The sequence below is a fragment of the Bubalus kerabau genome, chromosome 6 (genome assembly GCF_029407905.1).
Source record: "Bubalus kerabau isolate K-KA32 ecotype Philippines breed swamp buffalo chromosome 6, PCC_UOA_SB_1v2, whole genome shotgun sequence".
In the NCBI taxonomy this organism is placed as follows: Eukaryota; Metazoa; Chordata; class Mammalia; order Artiodactyla; family Bovidae; genus Bubalus; species Bubalus kerabau.
Window position 1 is genome coordinate 120,553,704 of NC_073629.1, and position 22,327 is coordinate 120,576,030.

General features: G+C 53.2%; 1 protein-coding gene across 1 annotated transcript in view; it reads right to left on the reverse strand.

Moving 5' to 3' along the window:
* KIF1A (kinesin family member 1A) overlaps nucleotides 1–22,327 on the reverse strand; it is an 84,558-nt gene that overhangs the window by 56,541 nt on the left and 5,690 nt on the right. The window contains exons 2-3 of the mRNA XM_055586623.1: nucleotides 6,797–6,964; nucleotides 928–1,004 (exon numbers count right to left, since the gene is read on the reverse strand). Of these exons, the coding sequence (XP_055442598.1) occupies nucleotides 928–1,004; nucleotides 6,797–6,902 (183 nt within the window). The 5' untranslated portion in view covers nucleotides 6,903–6,964. The remainder of the gene's footprint in view (nucleotides 1–927; nucleotides 1,005–6,796; nucleotides 6,965–22,327) is intronic.

Here is a 22,327-nt window from a genome sequence, read left to right on the forward strand (position 1 = left end):
GGTGGGGAGGACACCTGCCCGCCCACCCTCTCACAGGACACCTGGAGAGGGGAAATAATCTGGGAGGGGGGTGGCTTCCGGCGAGAGTGGTAGGAGGAGCCATCAGGCTAGGGCCGGACAGAGCGGAAGAGCATTTCAGCAGAGGGAACAGCATGTGCAAAGGCTGGGAAGTGGGAGTACATGACGTGGTGCCTGAAACCAAGCTTGGTGTGGCGGCCGTGGAGTGACAAGATGGGGCTGGAGAGGCGGCAGGGTAGGAGCTCATGGGCTGGGCTATCGCCCTTGGACACTGTTCTGAAGATGGTGGTCTCTTTAGGCAGGACCGGGGGTCACCCTGACTGTGGGAGAGGAGGGGCTGGAAGGTGAAATGGGGAGCCCTGGAACCAGGCTGTCAGAGATGTGAGCCAGGGTGGGCCCTGGCCCAGGGGCAGAGGGCCTGACGCCTCCTAGGATGCAGGAGGCTGGGGGATGCAGGACTGGGTGTGGACAGGATGGAGGAGGTGGGGGTGAAAAGCCCAGAGGCTCCCGGCTCCCAGGAGAAGTGGGGTGGAGGGCGTGGGCGGGCCAGTGTCAGGGGGCGGGTTCAGCTTTGGACACTGAGCTTGGGATGTCTGGGGAAGAGGAGACGTACAACTCAGACCCTGGGAAACTGCCCCTGGTGGGCTGACAGCCCCTGGTCCCTGTCACAGCAGGGGACAGTGCCCCTGGCACCTGCACTATGACCTGTCACACACAAGGCAACTGAGGAAAGCAGGCCCCTCCCCACGGGCCTCCACCTAAGCCCACACCTCCCACATCGGCCCTGCAGGGGAGCGGGTGGGTCCCTCACCCCACTGGCTCAGAGAGGTCAAGGGACTGGCGGACAGCCACACAGGAAGCAGGGCGGAGCTGGCTTCCACCCCCCCGGAACCCCAGCCCTGGGCTTACCGAGGTGTGTGACCAGTAGGAGTAGTCGAAGCTGAAGCTTTTGGGCGTCTCCTTGGGCTGTTTGGGGTTAACGATGGCTGTGGGGAGGGAGACAGACATAATGTTTAGCGCTGCCCTGCAGGGACACACTGAGCCTGGACGTGCCCTAGAGGAACCCCAGGGCAGGGAGGCAGGGTCCTCAGAGGCCTCTAGCCTCAGAAAATCCAGCCCCCCACCCCGAAATGGGCAGGGACGAGGCAGATAATCCTCTGTCACCAAGGCAGTGCAGAGCGGTCCCTCCGTGCAGGCACCGGGTCAGAGCACAAGCCCATGGCCCATCCCCTCCTCCTGGGTCCACTCTGCTCGCCTCCCCAGCCCTGGTCTCTCACATCTGTTCTGCACACATGTGCCCTAGGAGGCCCGGAAGACCATCAATCACAGCCGCGTCCTCACTGCTTTGGGGGCCCGTCACACTCGTGTGCTCGTCCATGTCCAGGGCGTGCTGGCTGTCCCTCTGTGGGGACACCACGCAGTCCTGCTCCTGCAGGGCCTGCGCGTCCACTCTCAGGGGCCGTGGGGCAGCCTTCACCTCAGCTCCCCCAATCCCCCTCCTCCACCAGCCACACCTGGGCCGGCAGGAGGCAGCTCTCACGAAATGTCGGTTCATCAAGGGATACCGCTGGCAGGCCTGCTGAGGCCTGTGTCCAGCCCGAGGCCAAAGCACCCCAGGGATCCCACGCCCTGGACGGGCCTTGGGTCCCGGAGGCCTGGGCTTGGCCGGCAGCATGTCCACTGTGGCCGGGCAGCAGGCACTGAGGCTCCTGGGACACTGTCTGAACCCCGATGCCTGTGTTGATAGAGGACCCCAAGAACCCCTGAGAGCCCACCTGGCCGGGGATAGACACCTCCCTGGGGCTTCACCTCCACCAGGAACTCGGGCCATCCTGGTGGCGGAACTCCCCGCCACGGCATCCCATCTGAGGAGCGCGGCACCCTCCTCCCCATACTTGGAGATGCAGGCCATGCTGCCCACCCCTCGGACCGGCTTTCCTCAGCTGCTGGGGGCTGGGGCCCTCGCCTTCCTGAGCTCCAGGACCCCATACCCTGCCCCGCCAGCCCATGTCCTGGGTGACCTATAACTCTCACCGAGAGAGCAAATCGCACCCCTGCGGCGGGCTGAGTTATATCCCTCAGAATTCACACATCACTGAGTCCTGACCTCCCTCAGAATTCACACATGGAATCCTGATCCCAGGACTTGGGATGTGGCCTTATTTGGAGACAGGGTCCTGTCAGGTAGAACTGGTAAGGAGGAGGCCGCACTGGAGTTGGCTGGGCCCTGATCCCACAGGACTGGTGTCCTTTTTATAAGGGGAATGTGGCACAGACACACGCATGGGGAAGGCCGTGTGAAGACAGAGGTGGAGGCCAGGACAGCGCTTCTCCAGGCCAGGAGACACCAGCATCTCCAGAAACTGTGAGAGGCGAGAGCCATGAAGAAGGCTGAGTGCCAAAGAACTGATGCTTTTGACCTGTGGTGCTGGACAAGACTCTTGAAAGTCCCTGGACTCCAAGGAGATCAAGCCAGTCAATCCTAAAGGAAATCAACCCTGAATATTCCTTGGAAGGACTGATGCTGAATCTCCAATACTTTGACCACCTGATGCGAAGAGCTGACTCATTAGTAAAGACCCTGATGCTGGGAAAGATTGAAGATGGGAGGAGAAGGGGACGTCAGAGGGTGAGATGGTTGGATGGCATCACCGACTCAATGGACATGAGTTTGAGCAAACTCTGGGAGATGGTGAAGGACAGGGAAGCCTGGTGTGCTGCAGTCCATGGGGTCTCCAAGAGTTGGACACGACTGAGTGACTGATCAACAAGAAAAAGAGGTGAGAGGGGTAGGGAGTAGCTTCTCCCCCTCAGAAGGAACACCTTGGTGTCACAGCCGGTGACTCCTTGATCCGGGACTCAACAGCCTCAGGACCTGTTGTCTAAGCTGCCCTGTCTGCAGCACTCTGCTCTGGAGCCCTGGGACACTGAGACCTGCACCCCAACCTTGGCCACCCTGGCCTTGACCAGCTCGGCAGGCAGGCCCCCTGCCGTGCGCTCCAGAAGATCTTGCTCACAGCCCAGGTGTTACCAGAAGCCCGGTCCCTATGGCTGACCCGGCTCCGGGCCCCAAGGCCCCAGGTTGGAGGGGTTCTAGGTGATGGCCCGGCACCCTGGGGAGGCTGGCAGGAGGGAGCAGGTGGCTGACCATCACAGCCCTTTCTTTGGAGCCGAAAGGGGGTCACGTCATCCATGCTGCCTCCAGGAGTGAGGCTGAGAGGAGACCTAGCTGCCCGGGTTTCAGCTCCTGCTGGACGTGGGGACGCGGCCGCCAGAACCTCGGCACAGATAATGCCAGCGCCGTGGAAATGACAATCACAGCGCCCCCCGAGCGCACACAGGCCCTGGCACCCACCAGCGCCCCAGCTCGGCCCACCCTGTCGCCCCACCCCGCCCAGCCCCCTCTCCTTCGGCAACCGCAACCCCTGTCCCCCTGGTGCTGATGCCATCTGGGCGCTGGGGTGTCTGCCTGCACTGGGGCCCCCGGCCCCCCTAGGGACAGGGCACAGACATGCTCAAGGAACCTCGAGTGGGCAGGGGACAGCCTGTTGCCAGGGTCAGGGAGTGGGCCTCAAGGAGAGCCCGCCAGGGAGACCAGCGGGCAGAGTTGCTCTGGCTCCGGACCTGCTGGCACCTGCCCCTCCCACTGGCACAGAGTCCGTGGTGTGATTGTGACCCCACCCTGTTCTGACCCCGGGTTCCTGTGGTGTCCCCATCCCAGACGCTCCTGGGCTCCAGAGGGGACGGCGCCCCCAGGGTCCAGCCCAGGCCTGCTCTCCACTGACGCCTCTGAGCCCTCACCAGGGTGACCTCCCTGGGCCAGGGGGACACGGCAGCACCCACCCGCCAGCACCGAGGCGATCTGGTGGAGGGAGGGGGGCTTTCCGTGTAGCCTCGTGTCTTCTCCTTCTGAGGCTCTGAGGAGGGGCCGGGACCTGGGCTTGTCAGGGACTCAGCACCTCGGCCCCTGCTGCGGGCACACAGGGGACAAAGACGGGCATTGTGGGGCAGGAACAGCAGGGCAGGGGCTGAGCCAGGATGAGCCACATTCTCAGAGTCTGAAGGCCCCACACGCCAGGAGCAGCCTCCGCTCCTTCTAGAAGCGTGTGCTCAACACTGAGGAATTCTGTGAGTCTGTGGTTAAACCCCGGGGGGCTTGGAACCTACATGGGGACAGTATTTACACCACAGAAATGGGCAAACAGAGGGTGTGTGTGAGTGTGTGTGTGTGTGTGTGCCAGAGCAAGTAAGGGGCTAGTTTAGTGACAGGCCACTGCTCACCACCTGCGAGATTTAGAAAGTGGCCTCACTGAGACACAGACACCAACATCAGTGTCAGGGGTCCGGGGGACTTTCTCTCAGCATTGGGCTCATGTCAGGAGGGCCCTCCGGGTAGCAGGAGGAATCATCCTGCCCAGCAAGGCCCCCACGCCACCAGCAAGGCCCTCACGAGGCTCCGCCAGCCATGGCCCTTGTTCCCGGCCCATCTAGTTCCATATCTGTGTCCCCACGGGAACGTCACCCCCAGGGCAGTGAGGGCCTCAGTCCTGCTCCCCAGGTCTGATGTTGGGGCTGCTGACCAGGGCCCCGCCTCTGACACCACGTGTCTGAGCCACTCCTCCGATACACAGGCCCACAGCCGTGTCACCGCCTCCTGGCCACACCCATGCTCCCTTCTGTGGGGTCCCAGGCCCAGCCTCACTCTATTTGGAGCCCAGAACATTCTAGAATAGTGATGGCAAGTGGGGCCAACTTCTCTGAGGACTTGGGTGTTGAGAATGCACACAAGCTGCTGGTCAACAAGGGCCTTTGTGCAACTAGCCAGGTCTGTGTGGGCAGAGGAGGCTGTCAGGGGGGTCCCGATGGACCTTCCAGAACAGCAGTCCATTCTCTGAAACTCACAGCAAGCCCAGCTAGCCAGGGTCCAGCCTTGCAGGCAGGAAGGCCAGGCTGGGTGAGGGCCTGTGGGGCCTTGCAGGGCTGGAGGGCCTGGCCTTGAAGGCATCCACCCCTCACAGGCACTGGCCTGGGTTGAACAGCGTCCTCCCCAAATTCATGTCCACTGGAACCTAAGAATGCAACCTATGACCTTACAGAAATAGGGTCCCTGCTGTAACACCTTCTCCAGCCTCAAGGGGGCCAGACTGGACAGACCCCCACCCACTTGGGGGCCAGGCTGGAGATATAAGAAAGCCAGGTCCTGGGCAGACCCTCTGCCTGGATGGGGGCAGTAGCTGGACAAGACCCCAGCTTCCTGGGGAGGACGCCCAGAAGTGCATCCTGTGTTAACAGGCCCCAGAAAGCTGGGCCCTGTTCCTGCTGCCCGTGGTGGCCATCCGCTCACCAACGCCCCTTCGCAGCTTCTGTGCCCCCACAGTGTGACCAAAGACCACCTCCCAGGTAAGCTCTCGGCACCCAAACCCTCACCTAAGCTCTGCTTCCGGTCAGCTGGTAGAGACAACACGATTCATGAGAGTCACTATGAGCCCCTGATGCACCTGGGTGCCATGCTCAACAGTGCCCCCTCACAGGCCTCTACAACACGCCCCAGGGCTTCCGCAAAGACCCCCAGCCCAGAACCCCATTCCACAGAGCCCAGTGGCGCCTCAGGACACCCCCAGGACAGGACACCCCCACCCACGCCCGAATCCTCAGCCCTCATAGCCCCGGGAGGCAGCCAGCATCCGCCCCGACTGCCCCTCCCCTGGGGCAGACCCTCCCTCCAAGGCTGTGGATGACAGAAGTTGTCCCCCACCCCATCTCCCCACCCCAGGGCTCCCCATGCTCCTCCTACAACCTGAGGACCACTGGGTGCAGGTTCCACCACAGAGCTGCGGGCAACAGCTCCAGGTGCAAGCTGCCCGCCGAGCCCGCCAACCACACAGCGGGGGGAGGACGCCGAATTCCCGCCTGACACCAGGCATGGGGCTGGGCTCCCGATCAGCAGGAGGTGATCCAAACACTGGTTCCACTTCTGGGGCCCCAAACGAGCCTACTGGTCCCCAGTATGAGAAGCAAAGATGCCTGCTCTAGGGGTTGGGGCCGGGGGCATGCCTCCAGGTGTCAGCAACACCCTGCTTCTCAATCTGGGTGGGGCTGAGTGCTTCCCAGAAGCACGTACTCTGTCCCCTCTCCCCGGGAGCACGCGCCCCGTCCCCTCTCCCTGGGATCACGCTCCCTGTCTTCTCTCCCCGGGAGCACGCTCCCAGGGAGTGTGGAGAAACAGGGAGATGAGAAATCAAGAACCTTGTGTCCTGGGCTGAAAAGTTCCCTCCACAAATTCACATCTCCCCCGCACCTCAGAATGGGAGAAACAGGGTCTCTGAGGACAGGGAGGCCTGGCGTGCTGCAATTCATGGGGTCTCAAAGACTCGGACACGACTGAGCAACTGAACTGAACTGAACTGAAGATGTATGTAGCTGTTGAAATGAAGTCACACTGGATCGGGGCTGCTCCTACGTCCAGCGGTCAGTGTCCGTACGAGGCCAAAAAAGACCCAGACACACGGGGGAGAAGCTTCGTGAGAACGGAGCAGGGGGGAGGGGCATGCAGGCGTGGCCGTCGTCGGAGGCCACGAGAGGCAGGAAGAGTCCTCCTTCGGCACCACCACCCGGAGGCCCGCCCTGTCAGCACCTTGGGTTTGAACTCTGGCCCCGACAACTGCGAGAGAACATACTTCTGCACTTTTAAGCCACCCGATTTGTGGCTTCTGTTCCTGCAGCCCCAGGAAACCATGAACCTGTGGCCGAGGGGGCCCCGGGGCCTCGCAGTACTCACTGGTGGTGCTCCCCGACATCTGGATGATGCACTTGGACTCGCGGCTCATCTCCCGGGAGTTGAAGGGGCGGACGCGCACCGCCACCTTCACCGAGGCCCCGGCCATCTCTGTGGCCTCTGTGGGTCACTCCTGGCAGCGGTGGGAGCCCTGGCGAGCAGGGGAGACACCTTGGGGAAAAGGGAGACGTGAGTTAAAAACGGTATCCAGAAAGGCGGAGCAGGCGTTTCTGGCAATGGGACCCTCTCTGGTCCAGCCCCCGTGACACCTACTCAGATGACCAGTCCAGGAGGAGGAGGGACAGAGCAGGCGGCTGCGGGCAGGAAAGGCCTTGAGTTTTAGGAAAGACAGTCAATGGGATGAGAGGAGCCTGAGAAAGCGGCAGCCAAACACATACTCTTGCCTGGAAAATCCCATGGATGGAGGAGCCTGGTAGACTACAGTTCATGGGGTCGCAAAGAGTCGGACACGACTGAGCGACTTCACTTTCACTTTTCACTTTCATGCATTGGAGAAGGAAATGGCAACCCACTCCAGTGTTCTTGCCTGGAGAGTCCCAGGGACGGGGGAGCCTGGTGGGCTGCCGTCTGTGGAGTTGCACAGAGATGGACACGACCGAAGTGACTTAGAGTAGCAGCAGCAACAAGAAGCAGCTAATTCACTCCAGGACCCGTAAGGAATCCAGGTGCCTCTGGAGGTCACTGACTGAGTGGGACTGCCCAAGGCGACTTAGTGAAATGCACATGGGAGAGCACCACGTGAAGAACAGACGGGGTCGGCCAGCTGAGGACTGGGCGAAAACCACCAAAAGGCAGGGCTTCGCTGGTGGCGCGGGGTGCCGGGACCGCAGCCGCCAGTGCAAGAGACGGCAGGCAACGTCCTCACCCACAGCCTCAGAGGGAGCCAGCCTGCTGACTGACCCTTAGCCCCGGGACATCCAGGCTCCAGACTCGGAGACAATACACTTCTGTTGTCTAAGCCCTTGGTCTGTGCTACTTTGTGACAGCAGCTGTTGGCTCCAGCAGAGTAATTAAGACCCTGAAGCCCACGCCTACCAGCGAGCATCCAGGACATGCCCCGCCCCTACCAGCGAACATCCAGGACATGCCCCGCCCCAACCCACCGCCCCCACCAGGCAGGAGGCCAGAGGGTACCCTCAGGGAGACGCAGGCTCTGTGCAGCCTGGGGCTCTGAGGACCAGCTGAAGGTGGATGTGAAGAGCCCAGTGAGATGGCCGGCAGGGCGACCCCAGCCTCCCGCTCCTGCTGCGGGGCTAGCGTGCTGGCCGCCAGGGGAGACTAAGCAGGATCACACTCTCTATCGAGATACACAGAGACTAAAACGAAGAGGGGGAGCGCAGTAGGAAGTGATGAAGCAGGAAAGTGTCAGTCGTGTCTGCCTCTCCGTGGACTGCAGCCCCCCAGGCAAGAATACTGGAGTGGGTTACCATTTCCTCCTCCAGGGGATCGTCACGACCCAGGGATGGAACCCAGGTCTCCTGCATTGCAGGCAGATTCTTTACGTTCTGAGCCACAAATTTTAAATGCTTTGTAATTCATATTCTCAGAAAGAAAAGTTATTCATCCATGAGCAAGTGAAGCATACTATTTTTAAAAGGAAATTTCAATGAGTAAGAAAAAGGTCTTGGAAATTAAGAATATGAAAACAGAACCTTTAAAAGTAAATAAAAAGCTTGGAAATACAATTAAGTAATTTTCCACGCGAAAAGAGAAATAAAATTTGAGGATCAATGAAAAGAAACTATTAGAGAAATAATTCAAGAAAACTTCCCAGCATTGCCAGTCATGAGTTTCCAAATTCAGAGGTCTACCTACCCTACCTGCTATAAAAGGTCATAAACCACAGCAAATGGTGAACTTTCAAGAGTTGCGGGCTAAAGGGAAGATTCCACACAGAAAGGCAGGCCACAGAGGAGGAAGACTCAGAAGGGCACCATGGAGGAAGAAACACTTTCAGATTGCTGAGGAACGGCAGCAACATTCAGCCTAGAACTCTGACCTCAGGCAAACCACAGCCGGGGGAGAGTGAAAGGGAGACCCAGGAAGACTCTGGAAGAGGCGGAAGCCTGTGCTCCACAAGTGAGGAAGACGTGGGTGGGGTCCCAGACAGAGAACAGTGAAGGGGTCCCAGGAGAGCCCTGGGGCTGCCTGGAGGGGGACACCCCCAGTCAGAGGGCAGTGGAGGGGACCCGCCCAGGGCCAAGACGGCGCTGCAAGGCCGGAGGGGTCTCCCATGCAGAGAAGCGTCCATCCGAGGGTTTGATCAGAGATCAGTGATGAGCCCAGGCATCAGTCAGTCATTTCTGATAACATCTTCTACAAGGAGACTCTAGGCACTTCCCTGATGGTCCAGAGGGAAAGAGCCCGCTTTCCAGCACAGGGGATGAGGGTTTGATCCCTGGTCAGAGAACTACGATCTCACAGGCCACATGGCAACTAAGCCCGAGCACCAGAGCTAGAGGCTCTGTGAGCCCCAGCGAAAGATCCACATGGTAAACGGAGATCCACATGTGGCATCCAAGACCCGACTCAGCAGATTAATAAATATTAAACAAAAACAAAAAACACACACACACAAGCAGAGTGCACTAGAGCAGCAGGAGAGACTATTCACCAGCCCCGCTGTTGTAAACAACACACTGCGTCCTCACCTGCAACAGGGGCAGTGACCAGGAAGCACGGCAGGAAGACGGGAGAGAGGTGTCGAGTGCCAAGGGGTCGCTGATGGCACAAAGGTGCAGACAAGCTGCCTGTCCCGGGGGGAGCTGAATGGAGCAGGCAGACCAGGACACAGGGACTCCGGGCTCGGGGGCACCGGCGGGGTTGCTTCTCACGGAGAGCCCCCCAGCCCCCACAGAGCTCGATGCCGCATCCACAATGTGTCACTTTGGTAATATTCTTGCCTTGAGAATCCCAGGGACGTGGAAGCCTGGTGGGCTGCCGTCTATGGGGTCGCACAGAGTCGGACACGACTGAAGCGACTTAGCAGCAGCAGCAGCAGTAGGAACAAACAAGAGAAAAGCCAGAAAGGAAACTGAGGTTTGGAGACCCATGGTGAGACCCGGCTCAGGGCCAACGCCTGAGGAAGGAGGGCGGGGGCACGGCCAGTGTCTGCCACCACCCCAGGTGTGAATGTGAAGCTGGCCGTCATGTCCACTTTCGGTCACACTCACATGGAGCAGGCAGTCCTCCCGGGGACGCGGGCCCCGGGCAGGCTCCTAGCTCGGTCTGTGCCAGCTCGACAGGGTTGCCTGCTGGAAGCCTGCAGACAGGAGGTGAGTAGACAGAGCAGCGCCCGAGACCCGGATGAGGGGGTAGGGCAGGCATGAGGGGCTTGGTCTCCAGGCTGAAGAGGCGGGGACCCAGGCAGAAGCAAGGCCTGTGTGTGGCGGGGGGCCCACCTGATTCCCCACCCTTCCCCTTTAGGAGGGTGGCCCACGGGCATCCACCTGTGCACCCGACTCCCAGGAGCGGGCGCTGGGGCAGGGCAGGGCCTGCACACAGGGCATCTGCTTTCTCCCATCACCCCCCTTCTCAGGGGGCCCTGGAGACCAGCAAGGACAAGTGAGCTCTGTCCAGGATGCAGGCTGAGGCCCACTCCCCTCCACGCCACGGTCAGGGAAGCGGCCCGGGGCCCTGAAAGGCCAGGAGACGGAGGGTGTGGTGAGGCGTCACCCCCGGTTCCAAGGTGGCAGCACATGGGGCCGAGTGTCCCTGTGGACAGCAGCCCAGTCACTGGCACGGGGCCAGCCCATGACGCTGGGCACACAGAGCCTCAGCCCCACCTGGCAGAAAGGCAAAATCCACAGGAACCAAGTGTGCCCTGAGGCTCGGCCTCTGCAGAGCTGTTTCACCTCCTCCCGAGCGCCTTGACCCCGACAGTGCCCCTGCCCCAGGAGCCCCCGAGGGAGGCCAGTGCCCAGAGGCTAGTGCCCGGGTGCCAGTGCTCAGAGCTGCCCCCAGGCAGCCTCAGCAGCGCAGAAGGAAGAGGGTCGGGCAGCCCCGGGCCAGCCGCCAGCCCGCATGAGACCTAGCACATGCGTCCTCACCTGCAACAGGGGCAGTGACCAGCTGGGCTCTCTGCAAGTGAAAACGACCCCCGCGTGGCCGGGCCTTTAAGTCACCCACAGGGCAAGGGCATTCACAGCAGGCTGTCCATGCGCACCCTCCCCTGGGCTCCCGCAGGCGGCCACGACTTTGTGTGGTCTCCAAGCCAGTAGGAAAGGAGGCTATTTACTCAGCAAACCAAAAGGGTGGAGTAGACTGCCCTAACCAACAGGACAGATGTCTGCACAATGCCGCCTGTCCTAACTCGCGTAGATCCCGGGGTCGAGTCCCGAGCCCACGCCCACGGTGGAATCATGTCACAGCAATTTGGCGCAGGCCTGGGGTCGGGGCCAGTCCTGGTTCTGCCTTTATCTCAGCTGTGTGACTCAGTCCCTGGGCCTTGGTTTACCCATCTGCACCATGACCAGGTTGAGGAGGTTGACCCCAAAGTGATTCCACTCTGGGGTCCCAGACCTCCAGGTAGAGTGACTTCCCCAGGGCTGCAGGGAGAGGCCGTGGCCAAGTCACTTGGAATAAGCCAAATGGGGAACAGCTTCCCTAGTGGGGAAAAAAATGCATGATTTTTCATGCATTATTAAAACAAAATGTAGATAAATCACTCAGCACAAGGCCTGGCATATGGAAGGAATGAAATAGAAAGCTGATAAAAATTTCTAGTAAGTAGGAGCTTTTCCTTTCCCAGGGCTGCAGGGCAGCAGCCGATGCCATCGCTGCTCCCCCACAGGGACTCAGGGCTGAGGAGGGGCTCCTGGGAAAGGGGAGGGGGCCGGCTAAGGAAAGCGAGCTACTGGTCATGGTAACGGCCAGGAGCTCCAGGAAACAGGCAGCCCGGAGTTCTGGGGGCTCCTCCTCCTCGCTGTTGTTCAGTTGTTCAGTTGCCGGGGCTCCCCTACTACTGTCTGAAATGAACTTGATGCCGGTTAAGTCCTGAGCCTCCTGTCACCAAAGGCATCCAAGTAGGGCAGAGGCCTGGGGTCTCTTCCAGACCCTCCCACACTGAGGGTCTGTCACACCTCCACTTCTGAAAAGATCTGCTTCAGCCTCCCCTGTAATCATCACCCTCTGGACAGTCTGACAAAAAGACCCCCTTCCAGGGTGGGGGGCGCCTCTGTGCACGGACCCAGGACCAAGAGCAGGAGGGGCTGCAGAGACCCAGGTGCCCCTCTCTCTACAGACAGGGGAGGGTATGGGCAGGGCTGGGGTCAATCTTGCAAACTCCCAGGGCCAGCTCCTCGGTGCCCCAGGACTCCCCAGAACAGGCTGGACAGGAGCAGGACTGTCCTCTCAGGCGACATAGCTCATCCAAGGCTACAGGGAGACGAGAAAGTACCAGGCCAGCCAACAACCAAGGCCAAAAGCTCAGGACATGAGCGAAAGCCCAGGCGGTGGGGGCCAAATTCGGGGGCTGGACTCACTCCAGCTCCACCCCGCAGTCCCTTCCAGCCATCTGCGCGCCTCCATCCACACACCACGGATGTTTTCTCAACACTCTCACCTTCTTACGTCCATGGATGGCCATCCAGCGTGGACTGGAAGGCGTACCTCTCTGAGAATGCATGTTGCCTTATGCGGGAAAATCTCTGCACTTTTGAAACTGAGAAAAGTCTTAGGACATTCTGGGTGGAGTGGGAAGAGTACAATAGGTGGTGAATTCCTAGTGAGAATGCAAATTAGGATGAGGATTCTAATACACCTTCAGCAAGAGGCCCTATGCCTGAAACGTAAAGGCTGGGTCCTTTGAATACATGATCCCAAGTCCTGAAACAGGTGATAATTAGAAACAAAGAAAATATTTATGAAAGATGTTCAATTTGATAATGCAAAATTTTCAGTTCTCCCCAAATTTAGCTATATTCATTCAGTGCAATTCCAATAAGCAAAATATTCCAACAGGATTTCCAGTGACATCTGGCAAGAGTTTGGAAGAGAGTTTTGAAAGAGAAGAAAGAGGGGAGCACGCCCTACCAGCTATCATATTTACCCTAAAGCTGCAGTAGTTCCCAAAGTCTAGTGGTGACGTGAGGAGAGAGGAAAGTGGGGAAAATGAAGCTGGGCCACAGACACACACAAACAGACAAACCCCAAATCCAACCGTGATAAAGCAGCGTCACAGGATGGGATAAGGTCAGTATCGGACAACTGGCTAAAGAAACAGAGCTAGACCTTAGTCTGGGAAAGCATTTACAAGAACACACCGGAGACTCTGCTCATGGCCCTGGGGAGAGACCCGTGCACAGACACCAAACAGGAAAAGCAAAGCAGGGCTTGTGCGTCCAGGTGGGGGAACGCTGGAGGAAGACGCTGGTTCCCTCCTCCCACTTCTGGCACGCCCACCCGGCGTTCACAGTGGGAGGAGCTGCACACAGTTTTTGAATCTGCTTGAAGGAATCCAAGAGCTGCAGAAGCCACGCAGACTGGCGGGCGGAGATTCCAGGGATGGGGCTGCTGTGGGGCAGGACGACTTCCCCAGCACATTCCCCCCCAGCGCTTTGCATTCCAGTCACAGGCACGAGGCTGGGAGTCCAGAGTCTTCCCACACAGAGAGCCATTGCTGAGGGATGGAGAACCTGCAGAGTTTTTGGTTGAGAAAAACAACACTTAAGAGGCCAAGATCCCAGGAGAAAGAAGCAGAGACTTAAATGGAACAAATGGTCAGTTCTCCCCTTAAGACACTTGCCAAACTCCAAAGGCAGAAAGGGCGGAAGTTTCGAACTCAAGCAGAAAGCCTCTGGAAATCAATGAGAATTCTCCCATGGTCTCAGGTGCCAAGGAGACAGAGGTCAGAGTTCAGGTTCCCTGGGAGAAGGGGCTTCAGCAACCACACCAGGACCTGATCTGAAAACCCTGACAGGCACAGACTGTACAAGCAGGGCAGAGCCACAGGTGGGATTGTTCCGCCTCCTTGAGACCCACGGGCTGCAGCACGCCAGGCTTCCCTATTCTCCACCGTTTTCTGGAGCTTGCTCAAATCCATGTCCATCAAGTCGGTGATGCCATACAACCATCTCATCCTCTGTCATCCCCTTCTCCTCCTGCCCTCAATCTTTCCCAGCTTCAGGGTCTTTTCCAGTGAGTCAGTTCTTCGCATCAGGTGGCCAAAGGATTGGAGCTTCAGCTTCAGCAACAGTCCTTCCAATGGATATTCAGGGTTGATTTTCTTTAGGATTGACTGGTTGGATCTCTTTGCAGTCCAGAGTCTTGTCCAGCACCACAATCAAGAAGCATCAATTCTTCAGTGCTCAGCCTTCTTTATGGTCCAACTTTCACCTCCCTACATGAGCACTGGAGAAACCACAGCTTTGACTTGACAGACCTTTGTCAGCAAAGTAATGTCTCTGCTTTTCAATGTGCTGTCTAGGTTGGTTACAGCTTTCCTTTCAAGCAGCAAGTGTCTTTTAATTTTGTGGCTACAGTCACCATGTTCAGTGGTATTTTGGAGCCCAGGAAAATAAAATCTGCCACTGTTTCCACTTTTTCTCCATCTATTTGCTATTAAGTGATGGGATCAGATGCCACAATCTTAGTTTCTTGAATGTTGAGTTTTAAACCAGCTTTTTCGCTCTCCTCTTCCACCCTCATCAGAGGCTCTTTAGTTCCTCTTCACTTTCTGCCATAAGAGTGGTGTCATCTGCATATCTGAGGTTGTTTCTCCTGGCAATCTTGATTCCAGCTTGTGATTCATTCAGCCTGGCATTTCCTGTGATGTACTCTGCATAGAAATTAAATAAGCAAGGTGACAATATACAGCCTTGATGTACTCCTTTCCCAACTGAGAACCAGTCCATTGTTCCATGACTGGTTCTAATTGTTGCTTTTTGACCTGCATACAGGTTTCTCAGGAGGCAGGTAATGCTATGCTATGCTATGCTAAGTCGCTTCAGTCGTGTCTGACTCTGTGCGACCCCATAGACGGCAGCCCACCAGGCTCCACCGTCCCTGGGATTCTCCAGGCAAGAATACTGGAGTGGGTTGCCATTTCCTTCTCCAATGCATGAAAGAGAAAAGTGAAAGTGAAGTCGCTCAGTCATGTCCAACTCCTAGCGACCCCATGGACTGCAGCCTACCAGGCTCCTCCGTCCATGGGATTTTCCAGGCAAGAGTACTGGAGTGGGGTGGCAGGTAAGGTGGTCTGGTATTCCCATCTCTTTAAGAATTTTCCAAATTTGTTGTGCTCCACACAGTCAAAGACTTTAGTGCAGTCAATAAAGCAGAAATAGATGTTTTCCTAAAATTCCCTTGCTTTTTCTATGAACCATCGGATATTGGTCATTTGATCACTGGCTCCTCTGCCTTTTCTAAATCTACCTTGTACATCTGGAATATCTCAGTTCAAGAACTATTGAAGCCTAGCTTGAAGGATTTTGAGCATTACCTTGCTAGCATATGAAATGAGCACAATTGTGCAGTAGTTTGAATATTCTTTGGCATTGCCTTTCTTTGAAACTGGAATGAAAACTGACCTTTTCCAGTCCCGTGGCCACTGCTGAGTTTTCCATATTTGCTGGCATATTGAGTGCAGCACTTTCAGAGCATCATGTTTTAGGATTTGAAATAGCTCAGCTGGAATTTCATCACGTCCACTAGCTTTGTTTGTAGTAATGCTTCCTAAGGCCCACTTGATTTACACTCCAGGATGTCTGAATCAAGGTGAGTGATCACACCATCGTGGTTATTTTGGTTGTGAAGATCTTTTTTGTACAGTTCTTCTGTGTATTCTTGCCACCTCTTCTTAATATCTTCTGCTTCTGTTAGGTCCATACCATTTCTGTCCTTTATTGAGCCCATCTTTGCATGAAATGTTCCTTTGGTATCTCCAATTTTCTTGAAGAGGTCTACTATAGTTTTTCCCATTCTATTGTTTTCCTCTTTTTTTTTTTTTTTGCATTGTTCACTTAAGAAAACTTTCTTATCTCTCCTTGCTATTCTCTGGAACTCTGCATTCAGTTGGGTATATCTTTCCCTTTTCTCCTTTGCATTTGCTTCTCTTCTTTTCTCAACTATTTGTAAGGCCTCCACAAACAACATTTTGCTTTCTTACATTTCTTTTTCTTTGGGATAGTTTTGGTCGCTGCCTCCTGTACGATGTTGCTAACCTCCGTCCATAGTTCTTCCTAGTTTACCTCCAGACAGTGAATTAAAAAGCAGAGACATCCCTTTGCTGACAAAGTTCTGTGTAGCCAAAGCTGTGGTTTTTTCCAGTAGTCATGTACAGATGTGAGAGCTGAACCAACCATAAAGAAGGCTGAGCACCAAAGAATTGATGCTTTTCAAGTGTGGTGCTGGAGAAGACCCTTGAGAGTCCCTTGGACTGCAAGGAGATCAAACCAATCAATCCTAAAAGAAATCAACCTTGAATACTCATTGGAAGGACTGATACTGAAGCTAAAGCTCCGTGTTTCAGCACCTGATGAGAGGAACTGACTCACTCGAAGATTCTGATGCTGGGAAAGATTGAAGGCAAAAGGGGAAGGGGGTGGTAGAGGATAAGATGGTTAGGTCGTATCAACGACTCGATGGACATGAATCTGGGCAAACTCAGGAGATGGTGGAGGACAGGGGAGCCTTCTGTGCTGCAGTCCATGGGGTCACAAAGAGTCAGAAGTGACTTAGTGACTGAACAACAACAGCTATTTCACTGGCATTTCAGGAGGGAGAGAAGATAAATTAGAAATGACGAACCAAACACTAAATTCTATATAATTCCATTTACATAACTTCTAAAACAGGCCAAAAATGAGCAGAAAAAGCACGTTATTTAGCAATACAGAGCTAAATAGCAACAGTAACAACAAAACAGCTGAAGGGAGTTGAAAGTGGCTGGGCACAGAGAGCAAAAAGTGCTGATTTTCAAAATGAATTTTGTAGATATATTTGACTCTTCTAAATGACGTTCATATTTAACCTAAAAATTATTTTTAAAATAATTATCAAGTGGTTCAGGGAAAGTGGGAGAGACAGAAAGCTAGCTCACCTTGGTTGGCAAGTGCCATGTGTGTGAAAACAAAAATTGGTTTTGTTCATTAAGATTATTATTTCAAAACTGATGGGGGGAAAGGTGAATGAAAGACTCCCATATCTGGCAGTACAATGGATGAGATATCCTCCCATTAGAAATCACCATTAAATTTGGGATATATAACAAGCATCAGAATAAAAGAAGGGAATTCTGGAAAAGGGGAAAAAGGAAAGGAGCTGAAACGAAAGTGGGGAGCCCATTCCACCAGCTCACCCAGGAAGAAGATGCAGCAGAAGTGGGTTTCACCTGCTGAGTGGGGGATGGGAGGCGTGACCTCAAAGACAGGCAGTCAGAAGTGGAACCAAGTGTCACAAAAATCTGGATCCTCTGGAAGTGGGGGAAAGCCACTGGCCATCAGAGGGACGTGGGAATTGCTCTGAATGGCCCTCAGCTCCTGGTGGTGAGAAAGCCAGTGCTTCGGAGAATTTGAGGCCACAGACCTGACCTCACACAGGTTTGGGTCTAAAATTCACAAAGCCCATGTGATCAGGGAAGCCCAGGGTTGAGAGGTTAGCTCAGAGTAGTCTCAGGTGTTTGCATCCAAAGTATCTCACAAAAGCAGACACAAACCCTCCTTGAGAAGAGCTTCCTCCCCTAGGCGCCCCAATATTCCCAGAGATGAAGATCAGCTAAATGGGTGCTCACGGTGGCACACCACCCAACACCCGAGATGAACTTCACCACGACAGTCAGGGGGAAAATGCAAAGAAAACATTAGATCCTTAAGGACCTCAGAGGTTGCAGTTGTCAGATTCAGATTACAAAACAAGTGCACGTAAAATGTTTACAGAAATAAGCAGGAAGGGAAAAGAATGCAGTAAAATATGGGGGTAAACCACGCAGAACTTTAAAAAATGTAATCCTTTAACTTTTAAAGTTTAGCTGACATTAATCAGCAAATGAAATGGAGCTGAACGGGGAATTAATGAACTGGAAAATGTCCGGAAGAAAATTACCCAGAATGGTCCCAAAGAGACTAAATGATGAAACCAGAAAACCAAGGTTAGGGGCCATGCCTCATGGAACAATTCGCTAATTCATCATGGCAGGAGGTTTAATGCACCTCTCACTACTGACAGACCAAGCAGACACGTAATTAACAAGCATGGAGATGATTTGCGCAACACAATAATCATGAACTAATGAAAACTTGTGCTCTCTCTTGCCCTCAAAAATTAGAGAAACACATTCTTTTCTAAAACATAGGGAACATTTACAATGTTTTACCATGCGGACTCTGTATCAAATGGATCATGTAATTTGAATACAATAAAATAAAAAAATCAATAAAAGATCATTAAAAATCCATATGTTAAGAAATTTTTTAAAATAAACTTCTCTTTTAAAAATGTTTCTGGCCATGACACGAGACATGCCAGGTCTTAGTTTACCGACCAGGAATCAAACCGACGACTCCTGCGGTGGAAGCATCAAGTCTTAACCAGTGAACCACCAGGGAAGTCCCAACATCCAAATAACCAACACACAAAAGAAAAAACCACTGCAGAGTTACAAATGAACTCAGTCGTAAATGATCATGAAGATACTACCAGCAAAACCGACAGCAGTTCCACACCCAGCCATGACGGAGTTGTCAGGACCACGCTCAGCCTCGCACTGTAAACAACAGCTAGCGAACGGGACCAAGCAGATGCAAATCACTGTTTTTAGACGTGGCAGAAAGGCAGGGAAGCACATGGGGACGAGCCCTACCATCGCCAGATCTGCCCAGAGACGACTTACAGACCTCAGGCATGGGCAGGGGGCGCTTGAACAGCTCAGCAACTTTGATGAGTTGAGGAGATGAAGGTCAGAGTTTGGGTGAGTGGCAGCAGCTGGAATGTGTGGCTCAGAGTCTGGAAAGGAAAGCATTACTTGGTAACAGAGCTCCAGAAATCTGCTAGGGATTCACTTGTCTCACTACCGCTGGTGCTTAGTCGCCCAGTCCTGTCTGACTCTTTGTGACCCCATGGACTGTACGCTGCCAGGCTGCTCTGTCCATGGGATTTCCCAGGAGAGGGTTGCCATTTCCTTCTCCAGGGGATCTTTCCAACCCAGGGATTGAACCTGCATCTCCTGCATTGGCAGGCAGATATATTACCGCTGAGCCACGGGGGAAACATGTAGACCATGTCCATGCCCAAGTGGTCCAAGCAAAGAAGACTGAATAATTCCCAAAGCTCAAAATCAGCAGAGATCTGTGCTCCCACCAGTCAGAATACAATTCTTTTGATCCCTCCATCCCAGATTCCCAACCACTCAGCAGACACCCCAAATAAATCAAGTTTATTGTGGGCTTAACTATCCCTGGAGTGACATCTACCCAAAAGTAATTCTAGAAAAGCTGAAAATCAGGCCTTGAAGGGTCAAATAAGTCTTCAAACAATTTAACTGCCTAACAAAACAAAGCCAACATTCTTCACAGAAGAAAGCATAACTCAGATGCTCCACAATGTAGAAATGGCTCGAATTCAATTTTAAAAATGACTACACACATGCCAAGTTGCAGGAGATGACTACACACACCAAGACGCAGGAGAAGATCTATAACTAGGAGAAAAATTCAGTAGGAATTTTTCTATAACCTTTAAAGAAATAGATTCAGTAGTTTAAAATTCTAACCACCAAAAGAAAATCAGAAGACTCAGATACTTTTATAAGGGAGTTCTACCATACATACAAAAAACCCCGCAGATATTTCCAATCTTATACAAACTATGTAAGAGAAGAAGAAAAAGAAAGGGAAACAGAAGGAGAAAAATTATATCCCTAACTCATGCACTGAGGCTAAAATGACCTTGGTATCAAATTGGATACAGAAAATTTAAGAAATTAAGATTTAGATCAATGTCCCTGATGAACATAAGATACAAAAGTTCAAAATCTAGCAAGAAAGTCAAACAGAAAATAAAAAAGATAATGTGATAGGTTTATTTCAGGAATACCAGTATGGTGATATAATGGCTTAACATTAGGATAGCTATTAATAAAATTCACCACATGTCAGATTAAAGAGGAAAATAGGTCAAGTGAAGTTCTTCATAGATACTGAAGAAGCACTCAATAATTTTCAAAACCCATTTATGATAAAACTCTTGGCAATGTGAGGATAAAAGAAAACTTTAATCTTATAATGTGTGCATGCCAAGTTGCTTCAGTTGTGTCTGACTATGCAACCCCATGGACTTAGCCCACCAGGCTCCTCTGTCCAAGGGATTCTCCAGGCAAGAATACTGGAGTGGGCTGACATGCCCTCCTCCAGGGGATCTTCCCGACCCAGGGATTGAACTTGGGTCTTCTGTATTGGCAGGTGGGTTCTTTACCACTGAGCCACTGGGGAAGCCAATCTCATGATACGTATCTACTAAAAATCTACCCAAATACCATACTTAACGCTGAAATATTGGGGACATTTTCTTTAAATTCAGGAACAAGTTCAGGATACCTACTGTTACCACTTTTGTTTAAGATTGTAGCAGAGGTTCTTGCCCGAGTGATAAGGCAGGAAGACAGGATAACAGTGGCAAAAGATGGGCTGGACTAGAATAAAACAAACTGTCATTATATGCCGACCATCTGCTTATCTCCACAGAAATCAAGAGGATCCACAGACATTATTTGATTCAGTGGGAAGGGTCAGCAAAATTGCTAGGAACCAATCATGTTGGTATGCACTACAGACAAAGAGTTTTAAACGTATCTTTTAAGGTACCATTTAAAGAAAAACTACAAGTACTAAGTACGTCTATGGGAATAAATGTAACAAAGGATACATCACATAGTATAGAAAATCTAAATAAATGAAGAACTATAATCTGTTCTTAAAAAAGAAATTTCAGTATCTTAAAAATGTGTATTTTCACCCAAATGAATCAAAACATTCAGATGTAACTTCAAACAAAATCAGGTGGGTTTTTTTGTGTGTGTGAAACTGGACAGATTGCTTCTAAGAATTTCTAAATAGTAAGATACTACCAATACCAATAACAAGCTTGAAGAAACACAGAAGGTAGAGAGCATGTCTGATAACAAGGCTTAATATAAAACTGAAGCAATTAACACGAGGTGGTTGGGACACGTCAGTCACCACAATTGTTAACGGAAGGGACACCAGAAACAGGCGCACACACCGCCTTCCAACGTCAGATAAAGGGGGCTCTGCAGACTGAGGAGAAGACAAAGGGGCGCCGAGAAAACTGGTGTCATGGACCGAATGCCTGTGTCCCCCAAAAGTCCTATGCCGAAACCCTACCCTCCAGTGTGACAGCGGTAGGAGGCGGGGCACTTGGGAGCCTCGTGACCTTAGAAAGCTCCAAGGGGACTTGCTTCCTGTCTCTGCTCTCAGCCCTGTGAAGACCCAGAAGAGGGCTCTCCCCATACCTGGCCATGCTGTACCCTGACCGCGCTGGTGCCTTGATCTTGGACTCCCAGCCTCAGAACTGTGAGAAAGTAGATTCTGCGGTTTGTAAGCCCCCAGTCTGTGCTGCTGTTCTGTTACAGCAGCCTGGACAGACTAAGACAACTGGCCAGTCATGTGGAAAAATACACTGTGAGATCCCCTTTCATCCCCAAACTGAGTCCACATGGACTGAAGATCTAAATGTGAAAATACAGTTTCGGAAGAAAACAAAACGTGTTCCCTCCATGCTCACCTTTAAGAAGGATTTCGAAGCCCATGGAAGATGCCAAATGGAAAAGTCCAGGCATCAAAATACTATTAAAAGGAGAAGAGAAGTCCACCCACCCAGCCATACGATCAACAAGGACTCACGAGCAGAACATGCAGAGAACAGACAAAGTCAAAGAGACACAAAAGGAAAAAATGGGCAAAAAGGTATGAACAGGCAAGATACTTATTTTGCCTTACAGGACAAGATACTCAACCACAACAGTAATTAAGAAAGTGTTGTTTAAAACCACATCCATCAGGTCAGCATTAAAATGTCTGCAACCCCAGCTGTTGTGAGGATAGAACAACAGGAACTTAGGGATCATGAGGGAAAAGTTTGTTGGTTCAACCACTTTCAGAACAACAGGGCAACTTCTAGTAAGGCCGCAGACCCTGTGGCCAGCAGCTGCACAACTGGAGATGCTGTGCATGAGCCCAGGAGGCAAGAGGGAGGGAACGGAGACACCTAACTGTCCCCCGACCGGAGACCGCTCAGTCACACAGGAGCGCTGTCCAGACGTGAAAGTGGATGAAGCGTCCTGGGGGATCCAACAACTCGATTCAGAGAGGAGCAGACGAATGTGCACGGTGAGGTCAGCCCACAGAGCCTCACGCCCTGGCACACTGCTGAGAGCAGGGGAAACAACGGCGCTCCGAGGACGCTGACACTGAACTCAGGGTGGTGGGGACGCCCCAGGCCAGGGGGCCAACTGACTGACGCTGAGGCCTCGGCGTGAAGCCCCAGCATGTCAGCACTGGG